This window comes from Contarinia nasturtii, unplaced genomic scaffold (assembly GCF_009176525.2).
Source record: "Contarinia nasturtii isolate CC-2019 unplaced genomic scaffold, AAFC_CNas_1.1 Cnas_scaffold_695, whole genome shotgun sequence".
In the NCBI taxonomy this organism is placed as follows: Eukaryota; Metazoa; Arthropoda; class Insecta; order Diptera; family Cecidomyiidae; genus Contarinia; species Contarinia nasturtii.
This window is the reverse complement of record NW_022198046.1, coordinates 1,125,778-1,137,967: the sequence shown is the minus strand read 5'-3', so window position 1 is coordinate 1,137,967 and position 12,190 is coordinate 1,125,778. Positions and strand designations below refer to the sequence as shown.

Below are 12,190 nucleotides of genomic sequence, written 5' to 3'. Positions count from 1 at the left end.
CATTGTGCTACACGCTCAACATGGTATGGTTTGTGTATTTTTTTACAATATAGATACTTTCTGACTTCGACTTTGCAACACATCTTCGCTCAAGGTTTATTGTGTTGGCGGAAAGAGAGACGAGACAGAAGAAAAAAAAGTTAAACAAATATGAAATAAATAATAAGGTTTTCGGTAATTCCGAACAATTCCGTGATAAATTTAGTAAACACCAATGGTTAAATAGATAAGGTCGAATTTCGTTACCAAACAGCAAAAATCGGTACACAGTTAAATACAGTTTGGTGAGAGCAATTGAGTGGTTAACATCAGTGTTGAGTTATTGGTTGCGTTGATGAAAGAAGACGAAAAAAAAAGTTTTGAAAATCGACGGAATAAGAAATAAAAATAGACGTTAATGTATCAATTACTTTCAATTGTGATTGGGTTTGTGATAATATCACAAATACGTGGTGACATATGTGATTTTTGTAATTGTACTCCAAATGTCTGTGATCCAACAAAAAATAGCTCGGATATGGCATGTGTCATCCCAGAAGAATTCTTTGCATGCAATAAAAATAGAGATGATCAAGCGATTGATTTGTATAGTATCCGATGGCCGAACAGAAATATTACGGTTTCCGTGAAATTTAACGATTTCAAATTAACCTATTTGAATAAGTAATTTTGAGAAATTGACCATTGAATTTTTCGATTGAATAAAATCATTTATTTTCAATTAAATCTATTTTAGTCTGTTGTGTAGTACACTAAAACCATCCATCACACCAACTTTAGTGGAAATTAATTTAGAAAAGAATGTCATTGAGCATATAACGGGCAATCCATTTCAATACTGTAACAATTTGACATCAATTTCGATTGCGAATAATCTTATTGATGGTCTGCCATCAGGTACAATTTTAAACAGAACATATTAGTCATAGTGTTTCAATATTTATTATTTATGTAAACTGACCTTCTTTATCACATCGTGCACGCACATGCATGCATTTATATTTATTACAGAATTATTTGAATCGACGCATTTGCTGCAACGTCTGAATATTTCGCACAATAAATTATCTGAATTCGATGGAGTCATTTTATCGCGATGTAAGCATATTATTGAGTTGGACTTGAGTCATAACGAGATAACGATATTGAAAGTGAACGAGGTAATGGCAGACTTTTTTCTTTTGCGTTTTCTCAAACAAAATTGAAGACGTTTTCATTATTCCCTATGTTTTTTTTTTCTCTCGAAACAATTTAACAGATATTGGATGCTTCGCCGCGCATTCAGAAATTGTATGCCGAGAATAATGCATTGTTTTCGATTACTGATAGCAATCAAAATAAATATTTAGAATTGAAAAGCTTGTACTTATCAAGCAACAAAATGATGTTGATAACCAGTAATACTTTTGCATCGTATCCTTTACTGTAAGTTTTCTTACAATTGCCAATAACAATTTTCTCGGAATATTTTCAATTTAATGCTTATTCATCTCTTTTGCAGTAATTATATAAATGTTTCATCGAATATTTTGGGAAACATTGAACCCAATGCTTTCCAAGAACTTGACGAATTACGAACTTTGGATTTATCTTCAAATAATTTAAAAGATGTTTTGTTGAAATTGCCCGATAGCATTGAACACATTTCGCTGGCAAAAAATCAATTAAAATACTGGCCCATGGCAATACATCCAAAAAATCTACAAAAATTAGAACTACAAGAGAATGAACTAATTGAAATTTTCAATACTGCGACGGCGAGTAAAAATAGAATCAAATTTTTATCACTTAAATATTTCAACGTTTCGAAAAATCATATCAATTCATTGCCATCGTCACTTCACTACCCAGCCCTGGAGGTATTTGACGCATCTTATAATTCGTTCGAGAGCATTCCACAATATTTGGGCTCTCAAATTCCAAATTTGAAAGAATTGAGATTCAGGGGAAATGCAATTAAAACAATCGAATTCACCACCAAATTATCGGCAGATATTATTGATTTGAGCGAACTACCCACACTCACCGAATTCGATGCAAATGTGTTTAACTCCATTGGTACTGGTTACATTTTATTTAAAAAGAATTCAATTGTCATCGTTTAGTAATGATATTTCCCATTTTTGTAGCACCAAAGTCCGATTGTGTTCAGTTAATAATATCGCATAGTCCGTTGCTGCGAAAAATTCGGAATTCATTTGAAAGAGTACCAAAATTGTGTGGCTTGGACTTGAGTTATAATAATCTGAAATTTATTGATCACAACTGGATGAATTGGTCCGCATTAGATCATGGGGCGAACTTACAGGGGAATCCAATTGAATGCAATTGTAATATGCAGTGGCTGGTGGACTTCTTTGTACCATTGCTTTATGTAAATCAAGAGAATCATCACTACCTGTACGAGCTTCGTTGTTCATCACCCGCGAGATTCTCTCATCATCGCTTGGTATCATTTCTCAATCATTCTGAACCGTTTTGCAAACCAGACAAGACGATATATGAACGGTCAAGGTTCTACAGTCATCTTTATTCAGAGCAAGTGGACGAGTATGAATTGCTGTGGTATAAAGGTTTCGGATTGTGGTTAATTGTTGCGTTAAATGTTATCATTATTTCGTCATCGGTCGCTATTCTATTCATTTTAATTAGGCGCTGGAAACGACATCGTACAAATATTCGAAACAATCGAAGATTTCAAAACGGAGGAGTTCTTTAAGTTTAAGCTAATCTTAATAAAATAAATTTACGAGACATTTTTGTAAATAAGCGCTCAATATTTAATCTCATTTTTAGTGTTTTCGTGGGAATGAAATCAGTATTCAATTTGTTAAATCTTTTTTTAAGATCTTCTTAGTTCTATCGAGGAATTTATTTTTCTTTCGAATAATTTGTTGGCCAATTTGTGTAATAGAGAGTCTGCAAATCGCTGAATCGATTATAGCCCAAACTACTTCCGGAACACTCGTGTGCTTTCATAGTCATAGTTATCTCATAACGTGATTTAATGCAGAGTTGTATGTGATCGTTGCATAACTTCGCTGCTTGTGCTAACATTACTAATGCTACTGGCTCTGCTGCTGCTTGTGACTGGATTTGGTTGTGTTGAAGTGTTTCGGGCATTTGACGACATCATATTTTCGACGCGAGAAGTCGTTTCACGTAATGCACCCGAAAAATCAAGGTCAGGCAATTCTAATGTTGTTTGAATATGTGCTGAAAAAATAAAAATAAAATTACATGAATTTTGAAAAATGTGTCATACGAACTTATATAATAATAATTATTATTTAATAAACGTCTCAAATTAATTCTGGTAAATATTTTCAAATATTACTCTCACCTGATAATCTCTTGTAAACCGAATTTTGGCTGCCAGATGTACCTGGTCGTCGTTTCGTCTCTTCACTCTTCAGTTGTTGTTTTAAAAATATGGCACTTTTTAGCAATTCCTGAATATTTTTGAACGTACCATCTGATTTATCTATTGATTTAATAGCACTGAAAACAATAAAAGAATTCATTTTAAATATTTGCCGTGATTTCAGCACGAATAAAAAAATTACCTTAAAGAATATTCTAAATCGTAACAACGCCCTTGCAACTCGTGTTGAATATTTTCGACATCAGCCCGACGTTCCACAATCATTGGCATCACTATTAAATTGAAAGTTTCGTGTTTATTCACAGTTCACAAATAACAAAAAATATTATTACCTTTTCGAATATGTTCTTGCATACGAAATAGTGCCAAAGACGGGTCATTTCCAATAATATGTAAATTTTCGGACATTTTTTCACTCGCTGCAATTTAACATTTAAAAAAAAATAACTCAATGAATTCTGTTGAATGGTAATTTACACTTACTCTTCTTTACTCTTTCATCCAAAACGGGATCTGAAGAAATCATATTTATTATTTGAGAATTGTGAATATTTGGTCTGAAAAATATGAAGTAAACAAATTATCAACTCTATGTTCAGTTGTCAAAAGTGTTTTGTACACAGAAACGTCATTGAACGTAGATCTGTCAAACTGCGCATGTCGTAGTTTTCTTGCTCATTTCAGTGACTGAACAGAGCGCGGGTTCAAAACCTGTTGTACTTTACAGAAGAAATAAACTACAAATTATTTATACTTGCCATTGTTTTTAGTTTGATGAGTTTTTGAAAGATATTTCGATTTTAGACTCACCTTCGAAATAGTTCACATTTCCCAACCAAAGGAAGTTTCAATTAAAACATAAACAAGAGGAATTATTTTATTCTTTTTTATTTTATTCCTAAAATTATAGCTGCGCATATATTATTATTTCAGTTTGATTAATAAATAATTCTTTGGTATTTACAATAGATAATTTATGTTTGCGACAAATCACATAGACCGTACAATTCAGTGTATTCTTTTCAAATCAACGCCAACAGTTAGTGGCGAATCATTTCAGTTTAGTGCCAGTGTAAAATTTTGGTGTGATGTCTTTGATTTGAAAAAAAAATAAAATCATTGCTGAAAATTACGCGCACATATTAAAATATTCGCGAGTGGTAAATCTATTTGTATCCAAAATGTTCAAAGCTTTCATTGGTTTTTTTATGGAGTTTTTCGACTCTTGTCTTTGGCTTATTCATTTTTTCTTAGAAAATTTAGCTGCCTCTTAATAAGGATATAATATTTAAAAGCCATAAATGAGCTTCTTTGGGCCTTAGATATAAGTTGACTATAATTTGTAACAGTTTTCAGTATTCAAATGACTGATGTTGATCAATTCACACAGCTGCTTAAAGCATGATAAAATCATTTCTATTCAAAATTAAACTACATCAAATATTGATTTTTTCAATTGTCTGTTCAACCGAATTATATAAAACAAAGTCTTTTAAAATGAATACAACATTGAAATAATTTTTTATATGATTTTTTTTTCTCTCATTCTAAAACAAATATGGTTTTGATGTTTAGTTTGTTCGATGTATCAATTTGTTTCGAATTCATAATTCCTTAAAATTAATGTCTTTGTTAAATTAAATGTCTTCAAAAATCGCCATATTTTCGATTTGAGTATTTGGTTTCGTTTCATCATTTAAAAATTGAATATCTTTGGCAAAAGAAAAGACTGATTCGTGTTTTAGTAAGAGTATTTGTTGTTATCAATTCGGATTCAATAAAAAATATTGTCATTAAAATTTTAACACTCTTTCTTCGATTTTTTGTTTGTTTGTTGTTGTTATGTTTCGTCTATTACTGTGGAAGTCTCTTGTGGAATTCTCCGTATAAAATGAAATATTAATTTGTAAAATGTATATCTCGGAGAGTTTCCTTCAGAAATCCATTACCAATTATTTACATAAATTCGAACGGGAAATTGTTCACACACCTACTGTGCGATATTGTTCCTCATACAAAAGTTAATTGAATTTGGAATTTATAAAATAATTTCTTTTTTTGCCTCTCAATTTATGACTTCCATAACTGTTATGGACTTACGTATGAATCATTTGTTGTTCTACATTTTGGTTTTGTTTTTTATTGCAATTTTGAATCATTTTCATACAATTTAATCGCTAACCGAATTGCTGTGCGACGATGCTGTGTTTGTTGCTGCAACTGCAGGCGGAACATTGGGCAAAACATTAGAACTATGTCGTGTTTTACGTAATCCTTCGCATTCGGTTGTTGTCGATGGTGCAATGGAATTGGACAACGCATGTGTCTTATTAAAATCAATAGTGACATAGTCAAATTCTTTGCGCTGAGGACTATCCGGTAGCATCAATGATAACACTGAATGAGTACTTGCACTAACCGATGGGCTCATTGTATATGATATAGTAGCGTTTGCATTTTTAATCGGCGATGATTGTGAACTCAACGCAGTATCTGTATTGGCATGCAAATTTGAAGCTGTTGCTGTTGCAGATGATATGGTGGTCTGTGAATGGCTTTGATCCAAATCAAGTACGATGTAGTTAACACTTCCGTTGTTTGGTGTCGATGGTTCCGAAATATTTTCATTTATTGTAGTTGGTGAATTGATAAGACTGTCAGCTTTGGCCAACATTTCCGTACGTGACAAACGACGATTTCGTAATAAAATCGGTCGCACTTCATTTGGTTCAAGATTTTCATAGCAATGCGTTGCACTTGATGAATCGACTAAATAATTGTTATTGTTAGCATTATTTCGAAATATTTGATTTTGTCTGTAATCGTTGAGTAAAACTTTTGGCGTTGATGCTGTGCTTGATATTTCGCCAGGTGTTACATTTACATTTACGTATGTAGGTATCGTATCGGATGCATCATTCGATTGTGTTGGTGAAACTGGTAGTGAATGAGGAAGATTTGTTTGATTACCATTGAATTTATTTTCATTGGCTATCACTTGAGGATTTTGAATCTCATTGTTTGACGATGAAAAATTGACGGTCGGTGCATATTCTTGTGGTGGAATATCGAGTGACAGTTTTTTCACACAATTATCACGACCACTGGTGTTATTGCCGCGTAAATCAAATTCTAGATACACATTGCTTACACCATTATTATTCAGTCCAGTATTTGGCAATGGATTTAATGAAGTCACTTCGAGTATATTGTTCAAACTGCTTGGTGAACCAGGTGACAATGGTGCTTCGACGACAATGGTTCCATCCGGTAGCGTATGAAAATGTGGCATTGCTCGATTCGCAATTGGTTCAAGATAATTTGAATCAGATGCATCATAGCTGCGTCGTTGATCGTCGGTCACATTGCGCAGGTTATTTGTGTTTGATGAACGTGAATTGGGTAAAATGTATGAGCCAATCATATTGTTTGTGGTTGAATTTTGATTGCTTAGCGTTGACATCGGTGATGATGCATCCGTACGTGATATTATTGAATTTGAATTCGGTAAAAGACCCATTACATCGTCGCCAACCGTTGATGTTTGAATGTAATTTTCGAGTGTCTGATAAAGTGTTTCCGCTCCTCTGCATTTAAATGCATAAATACCTTCGCCAGTGGCACATCGACGTCCCACTTCAAACGAAAAACAATCAATATCGTAACCATAGCGTCGTAAACACTTCAATGGCCATCGTGTCGGTTCCAAATTTTTACGATATAATGTTATTTCATTGCGTGATATTGTCAAATGACCGCTCCATTGTGCAACACCATTATCATCGACATTTGTCACACGAAATAAATTCGAATTGGGATCGCTCAATTCCATTCTGCTATTGCTGCGACTTTCACTACTCATACAGCCGCCCATTTGGCTAAATTATTAATTTTGTACGCTTTTTGCACAATAGACTGGAGAGTTCAATGTTCAATTCAACACCATACCGTTCATTGTGTGAACGAATGAGCGATGCACTTTTTGTGCGCATTAATTTTGTTTGTTCACCGTTTTCTTCTCAGTTTTTCATTATGGAATTGTCAACATTTCTCTTGCGTAGAAAACTATTTGGATAAATAAAATAAATCAATTGTTACAAATTGCAAATAAAAAAATGACATCGACTTCAAAAAGCCCATTGAACACTTACAATCTTTTGGTTGGATGATTTTCAATCACATATTTATATGTTTGTGAATCGAAAATATTTTGGAGCAAACTACGCACTTTTCACTCACTTGTGACAACGAATGACTTTTATTGATTTATATTGTACGGTTCTACGTTGTTTGTCAATAATGATAACAATTCCAGCATTGATAACAGTGCAGAATTTAATTGAAAAAATATGAGTCACAAGTAACAAAGGAAAAGTCAAATAAGAATTTAATCACAAACACATTTATATTTTGCACTAGTAGAGTTGTTTTTTTTTTTGTCTAAATGTAGAACACAACAAATGAAAGAAAGTTCAAAATTACAATACACTCTACTGGAATTAAGTAAATAATAAAAGATAAAGGCGAAAAATCGGAATAAATGTTTTTAGATTTTCATGGATTTTTCGAATGAACACGATAGAAAACACAATGAAAAAGTATGAAGAGAATGGAAGCGATTTTTAAAAGCGAATATCAGCAAAACAAAAAAAAATAGTGTATTTTTCATCCAATTTCAAGGCCGTTCTGACATATCTCCATTCGATGTGTGCACAACTACGTCGAAATGTCTAGGTGAATGAAAAATCGTATCAGAAAAATGATGAGCAAACGTAATGCATCGTTCACACGTAATATTGCATTCGTATAGTTTAACTTTCTATTGCATTTTATTTTGTAATTTTGTTCGAAAATTGCCTGTGAAAGAATGTCGATTTATAATTAAAACAAAATATATTTTTTTTGTTTTCAAGTTTTTATGCCGTTTTTTTATCGAAAATGAAACATTTGAAACGCAATGATTTAACGTATTATTACATTTTTGATACTTGTGTGTCGATAATACAATCTACTCACACTCACTCATACAATTGAACAGAGCACAGCAACTGTCACTCTTCTCTACAAACAGTCGAGTCATTGCTACCTATTATTTGAACGAATAACACACTTTTGATTTCAATATCATTGAATCTAACTGAAAAACACTAGAAAAACTGTTTGTCATCATAATTTTCTCGACCATTTTCACAGACTTCAGATCATTCTAGTTTTTTTTGCTACTTTTTCCAATTAACATTGTGACATTGATAGATTGCATCCAAAATGCCGAGCTACAATGGTGAGTTAATGTCTGTGTAAGAAATATTTTATTTATTTTTTTAATGGAAAATTCTACAATCAACTTAAGTGAAAGTAAAATGGGGCCGTGAAAATTTCCCAAACATTCAAGTCAACACGGATGAAGATCCAATGGTGTTTAAGGCTCAGCTATTCGCATTGACTGGAGTTCAACCGCACCGGCAAAAGGTTATGTGTAAAGGTGTCGCACTCAAAGACGACAATTGGAATTTTGCATTGAAGGATGTATGTATTGCGATCCACAGCGATGTGAATTCAGTTGTTTAAATGGTTTCAATTGAGGTTACGTTATGTTGATATTTTTAGGGTGCTGTCATTTTGTTGCTCGGCACGAAAGATGATCTAATGGAATCGGAGCCCATTGAACGGCCCAAATTTATTGAGGACATGAATGAATCAGAACTTGCATCGGCTCTCAAGTTGCCATCTGGATTAACTAATCTTGGAAATACGTGTTATATGAATGCCGTAGTTCAATGTCTGAAATCTGTTCCAGAGTTACGTACTGCCTTGAAAGAATACAAGGAAGATTTTTCCATCAGTTCATTAGCATCGGCACAATCAATTACGGCTGCAATGCGTAGTGTGTTTGATCAAATGGACAGTGGATCGACGGTGACGCCTGTTCTTCTGTTGCAAACGCTGCACATGGCATTCCCACAATTCGCGCAACCGGGAGAAAATGGTTCATACCGTCAACAAGATGCAAATGAATGTTGGTCGGAGCTACTGAAAATGTTACAGCAAAAATTGAAGCCCATTAAAAATGGTGAATTAAGTTCAAGCTACAAGTAAGTTTTCAGTTTTGCATCTTATCTGTTTTATTGGTTTGCGATATTTTTAAACACATATCGTTCAACAAACATTTTAATTTCAGTTCCCTAATTGATCAATATTTTGGCGGAACTTTTGATATTGAGATGAAGTGCACGGAAAGTGAAGAGGAGCAGCCGACATTTAGCGCGGAAAATTTTCTACAATTAAGTTGCTTCATTTCGCAAGAAGTCAAATATATGCTGAGCGGAATTAAATCGGTACGTATTTCCTCGTAATCGAATCGATTACTTTTTACAACAGAAGTAAATAAATATCTTGTTTTTTTCTTCTCTAGAAACTTCAAGAGCAATTAACGAAAAAATCCACAACTTTGGACCGTGACGCACTTTATTCTCGAACTTCGAAAATCAGTCGTCTACCGGCCTATTTAACTGTGAACTTCGTTCGATTCCAATATAAAGGCAAAGAAGGCATCAATGCCAAAGTGTTGAAAGATATAAAGTTCCCGATCGATTTCGATGCATTTGAATTGTGTAGCAAGTCGCTTCAAGAGAAATTGGTGCCGATGCGATCAAAGTTTAAGGTAACACATTTTAACTTTATGAATCTTTCAGTATACACAATTTTTTTTTTGTATTCGAATAGGAAATAGAGGATGCTGCACTTCAAAATCCAAAATCAAAGGACAAACAAAATGAACCAGAAAAAGATGACAAAACCAAGGCTCTGCCATTCTCATTCGAAGATGACATCGGAAGCAACAATTCCGGTTATTATACATTACATGCAGTGTTAACTCATCAAGGACGTTCAAGTTCTTCGGGCCATTACGTTGGTTGGGTGCGTCAATCGCCCACTGAAGACAAATGGTACAAATTCGATGATGACACTGTTAGTCCAATAACAAGCGAAGAGGTACTTCGTTTGAGCGGAGGCGGCGACTGGCACTGTGCTTACGTTCTTCTGTATGGACCTCGAGTTCTACGTGTTCCTATTGACGAACCAATGCTAGAACAATAAAATGTTATCATCGACTAAATCGTTCACCACACCGGTTCTTAATTTATGATATTTTTGCTTGCAAAACGAGAGATGTCGATTTTATAGATAATATTCAGTTCTTTTTTTTAAATTGCGATCATTTGTTTTAATACGATATTTTTTTTAAAAAAATAGGCAGAATCCACATACTATACCGTGTATCAAATTAAAACATTGTTAGTCGAATTGAAACATTTAATAAGTTCTCATTAAAGGCTCCTTTCATAAAATTCAGAATTTTAAATTTTCTACATTGATTTTGACAGTAGTTAACTTGCCATTCGGTTCATTGGACCTACTGTTGCTTTTTGTTTGATGTAACACTTTTCTTTCGCAAACAAAACAATTGTATATACCATATAGTAAAAGATGTATATAACAGCTAAAACTATGACTAAATGAACCAATATCACATCCACGGATAAATATGAAAATAGTGACATTTCGACTGCATGTGACTTCAGATGTTTCGCACCTCGGAACTTAATCACATATTCAACCCACAAAATGAAATCATCCATCGGATGAACTTGATTCTCACCAAAAATCGCCGAAATCTCTTTGGCTTTAGTCGAATATTTGTTGTCTTTTAATATTTCGTTGACATTGTCGAATAGTGTTTTGTGCGTTATATCTTTATAATCCAAAACTTTGCCATATCTTGCACTTTGAACACAAACGGAATCATCAAAAGTTGAATGCCATTATTAATGGCTTCAAAATTTGAAAACATACCACCTATTTAACGAAAACGTAATTAACTCAGGTTAAGAGCAATGACATTACCATGGCTTATGAAATGGCAAACGTTCGGATGGGCCAGTATATCATTTTGAGGTAACCACTTTCGAACTAGAACCTTTTTCGGAAGGTTTGGAATGGCCTCGTTTTCAAATTTCCAAATAACTCTTTGCTTCAGCTTACTGAAAGTTTCTGAAAAATAATCATATGCCCTTGCTATATAAATCATCATTAAAAAGTTAAGAACCCTGTTTTGTTTACCCAAAAACACGTTGAATTTATCTTTTGGAATTTGCGATGCGTTCACAAATGTGCCAAAGCTAAAGTAAATCACACCATCTTTGACTTCGTCCAAAAATTGTTGAAGATCACTCGGCATAGGTTTTGACGGTTTGATATGGACTCCGCCAACACTAAAATATTATAGCCATGGACGATATTGACCAATGCACAAAACAGGGCCAAAATTTGTAAATTCTGAAATAAGAAGCACACATTTTATTATTTTCAACGATAAAAAAATGAATAAAACAAAAAATTACCATTTTTAAAATAGAAAATCTGTTCAATACTGTACGATCCAGAGAAACAAAAAGTTCTGTATGATAATTCATGTTCGTTCTATGACGTTTTTTGACTATTTTATGACCTTTTGTTATATTTTTTGGAAAATCTTTTACAGCACCAATTTTTACAGCACATAACAACGACAACAATTGAATAGTTCTTCCAGCAATTAAAACACTAAATAAATGTATAGGATTACTTTTGCTCTTTCAATTCAAACAAAAGAGAATTTACAGGCTGTAGTTACTCTTAGCATTTGGCTTTTTTATTTATTTATTTTTATGAGATGGGCCAGACTTCTTGACTGTGTCACAAAAGTATTCTCGGATGATTTTTTAGTGAAAGATTTTCCCATTGTATTTTCGGATTAAAAATCAA

General features: G+C 33.4%; 5 protein-coding genes across 5 annotated transcripts in view; 2 read left to right on the top strand and 3 right to left on the bottom strand.

Annotated features, from left to right (window-relative positions):
- Window positions 1-3,311, top strand: LOC116340522 (carboxypeptidase N subunit 2-like). Its single transcript, XM_031767069.1, has 6 exons — window positions 1-663; window positions 737-897; window positions 1,012-1,160; window positions 1,259-1,425; window positions 1,502-2,058; window positions 2,130-3,311. The coding sequence occupies exons 1-6, from the start codon at window positions 398-400 to the stop codon at window positions 2,717-2,719; spliced, it is 1,890 nt and encodes a 629-aa protein (XP_031622929.1). The 5' UTR covers window positions 1-397; the 3' UTR covers window positions 2,720-3,311.
- On the bottom strand, window positions 2,750-4,015 carry LOC116340525 (BLOC-1-related complex subunit 8 homolog). Its single transcript, XM_031767074.1, has 5 exons — window positions 3,869-4,015; window positions 3,718-3,804; window positions 3,567-3,657; window positions 3,344-3,501; window positions 2,750-3,216 (listed from the first exon to the last, which is right to left on the bottom strand). Exons 1-5 carry the CDS (start codon window positions 3,909-3,911, stop codon window positions 3,005-3,007), a joined length of 591 nt encoding a protein of 196 aa, XP_031622934.1. The 5' UTR covers window positions 3,912-4,015; the 3' UTR covers window positions 2,750-3,004.
- A 242-nt stretch (window positions 4,016-4,257) lies between these two features.
- Window positions 4,258-7,992, bottom strand: LOC116340523 (fibroblast growth factor receptor substrate 2). The gene is made up of 2 exons (XM_031767071.1): window positions 7,537-7,992; window positions 4,258-7,450 (listed from the first exon to the last, which is right to left on the bottom strand). Exon 2 carries the CDS (start codon window positions 7,257-7,259, stop codon window positions 5,556-5,558), a length of 1,704 nt encoding a protein of 567 aa, XP_031622931.1. The 5' UTR covers window positions 7,260-7,450; window positions 7,537-7,992; the 3' UTR covers window positions 4,258-5,555.
- A 436-nt stretch (window positions 7,993-8,428) lies between these two features.
- Window positions 8,429-10,738, top strand: LOC116341161 (ubiquitin carboxyl-terminal hydrolase 14). Its single transcript, XM_031768072.1, has 6 exons — window positions 8,429-8,666; window positions 8,736-8,911; window positions 8,993-9,477; window positions 9,564-9,720; window positions 9,798-10,046; window positions 10,109-10,738. The coding sequence occupies exons 1-6, from the start codon at window positions 8,651-8,653 to the stop codon at window positions 10,481-10,483; spliced, it is 1,458 nt and encodes a 485-aa protein (XP_031623932.1). The 5' UTR covers window positions 8,429-8,650; the 3' UTR covers window positions 10,484-10,738.
- A 35-nt stretch (window positions 10,739-10,773) lies between these two features.
- LOC116340533 (UDP-glucuronosyltransferase 2B30-like) overlaps window positions 10,774-12,190 on the bottom strand; it is a 43,173-nt gene continuing 41,756 nt past the window's right edge. The window contains exons 2-4 of the mRNA XM_031767085.1: window positions 11,507-11,658; window positions 11,291-11,461; window positions 10,774-11,210 (exon numbers count right to left, since the gene is read on the bottom strand). Of these exons, the coding sequence (XP_031622945.1) occupies window positions 10,774-11,210; window positions 11,291-11,461; window positions 11,507-11,658 (760 nt within the window). The remainder of the gene's footprint in view (window positions 11,211-11,290; window positions 11,462-11,506; window positions 11,659-12,190) is intronic.

Coding starts and splice junctions, on each gene's coding strand:
- LOC116340522 (XM_031767069.1), top strand. CDS start 398: ATGTATCAATTACTTTCAATTGTGATTGGGTTTGTGATAATATCACAA. Junction 1,426..1,501: donor TTTGCATCGTATCCTTTACT/GTAAGTTTTCTT, acceptor TCTCTTTTGCAG/TAATTATATAAATGTTTCAT. Junction 2,059..2,129: donor AAATGTGTTTAACTCCATTG/GTACTGGTTACA, acceptor CCATTTTTGTAG/CACCAAAGTCCGATTGTGTT.
- LOC116340525 (XM_031767074.1), bottom strand. CDS start 3,911: ATGATTTCTTCAGATCCCGTTTTGGATGAAAGAGTAAAGAAGA. Junction 3,658..3,717: donor GCAAGAACATATTCGAAAAG/GTAATAATATTT, acceptor TCAATTTAATAG/TGATGCCAATGATTGTGGAA. Junction 3,502..3,566: donor GATTTAGAATATTCTTTAAG/GTAATTTTTTTA, acceptor TATTGTTTTCAG/TGCTATTAAATCAATAGATA.
- LOC116340523 (XM_031767071.1), bottom strand. CDS start 7,259: ATGGGCGGCTGTATGAGTAGTGAAAGTCGCAGCAATAGCAGAATGGAA.
- LOC116341161 (XM_031768072.1), top strand. Junction 9,478..9,563: donor GAATTAAGTTCAAGCTACAA/GTAAGTTTTCAG, acceptor TTTTAATTTCAG/TTCCCTAATTGATCAATATT. Junction 10,047..10,108: donor CGATGCGATCAAAGTTTAAG/GTAACACATTTT, acceptor GTATTCGAATAG/GAAATAGAGGATGCTGCACT.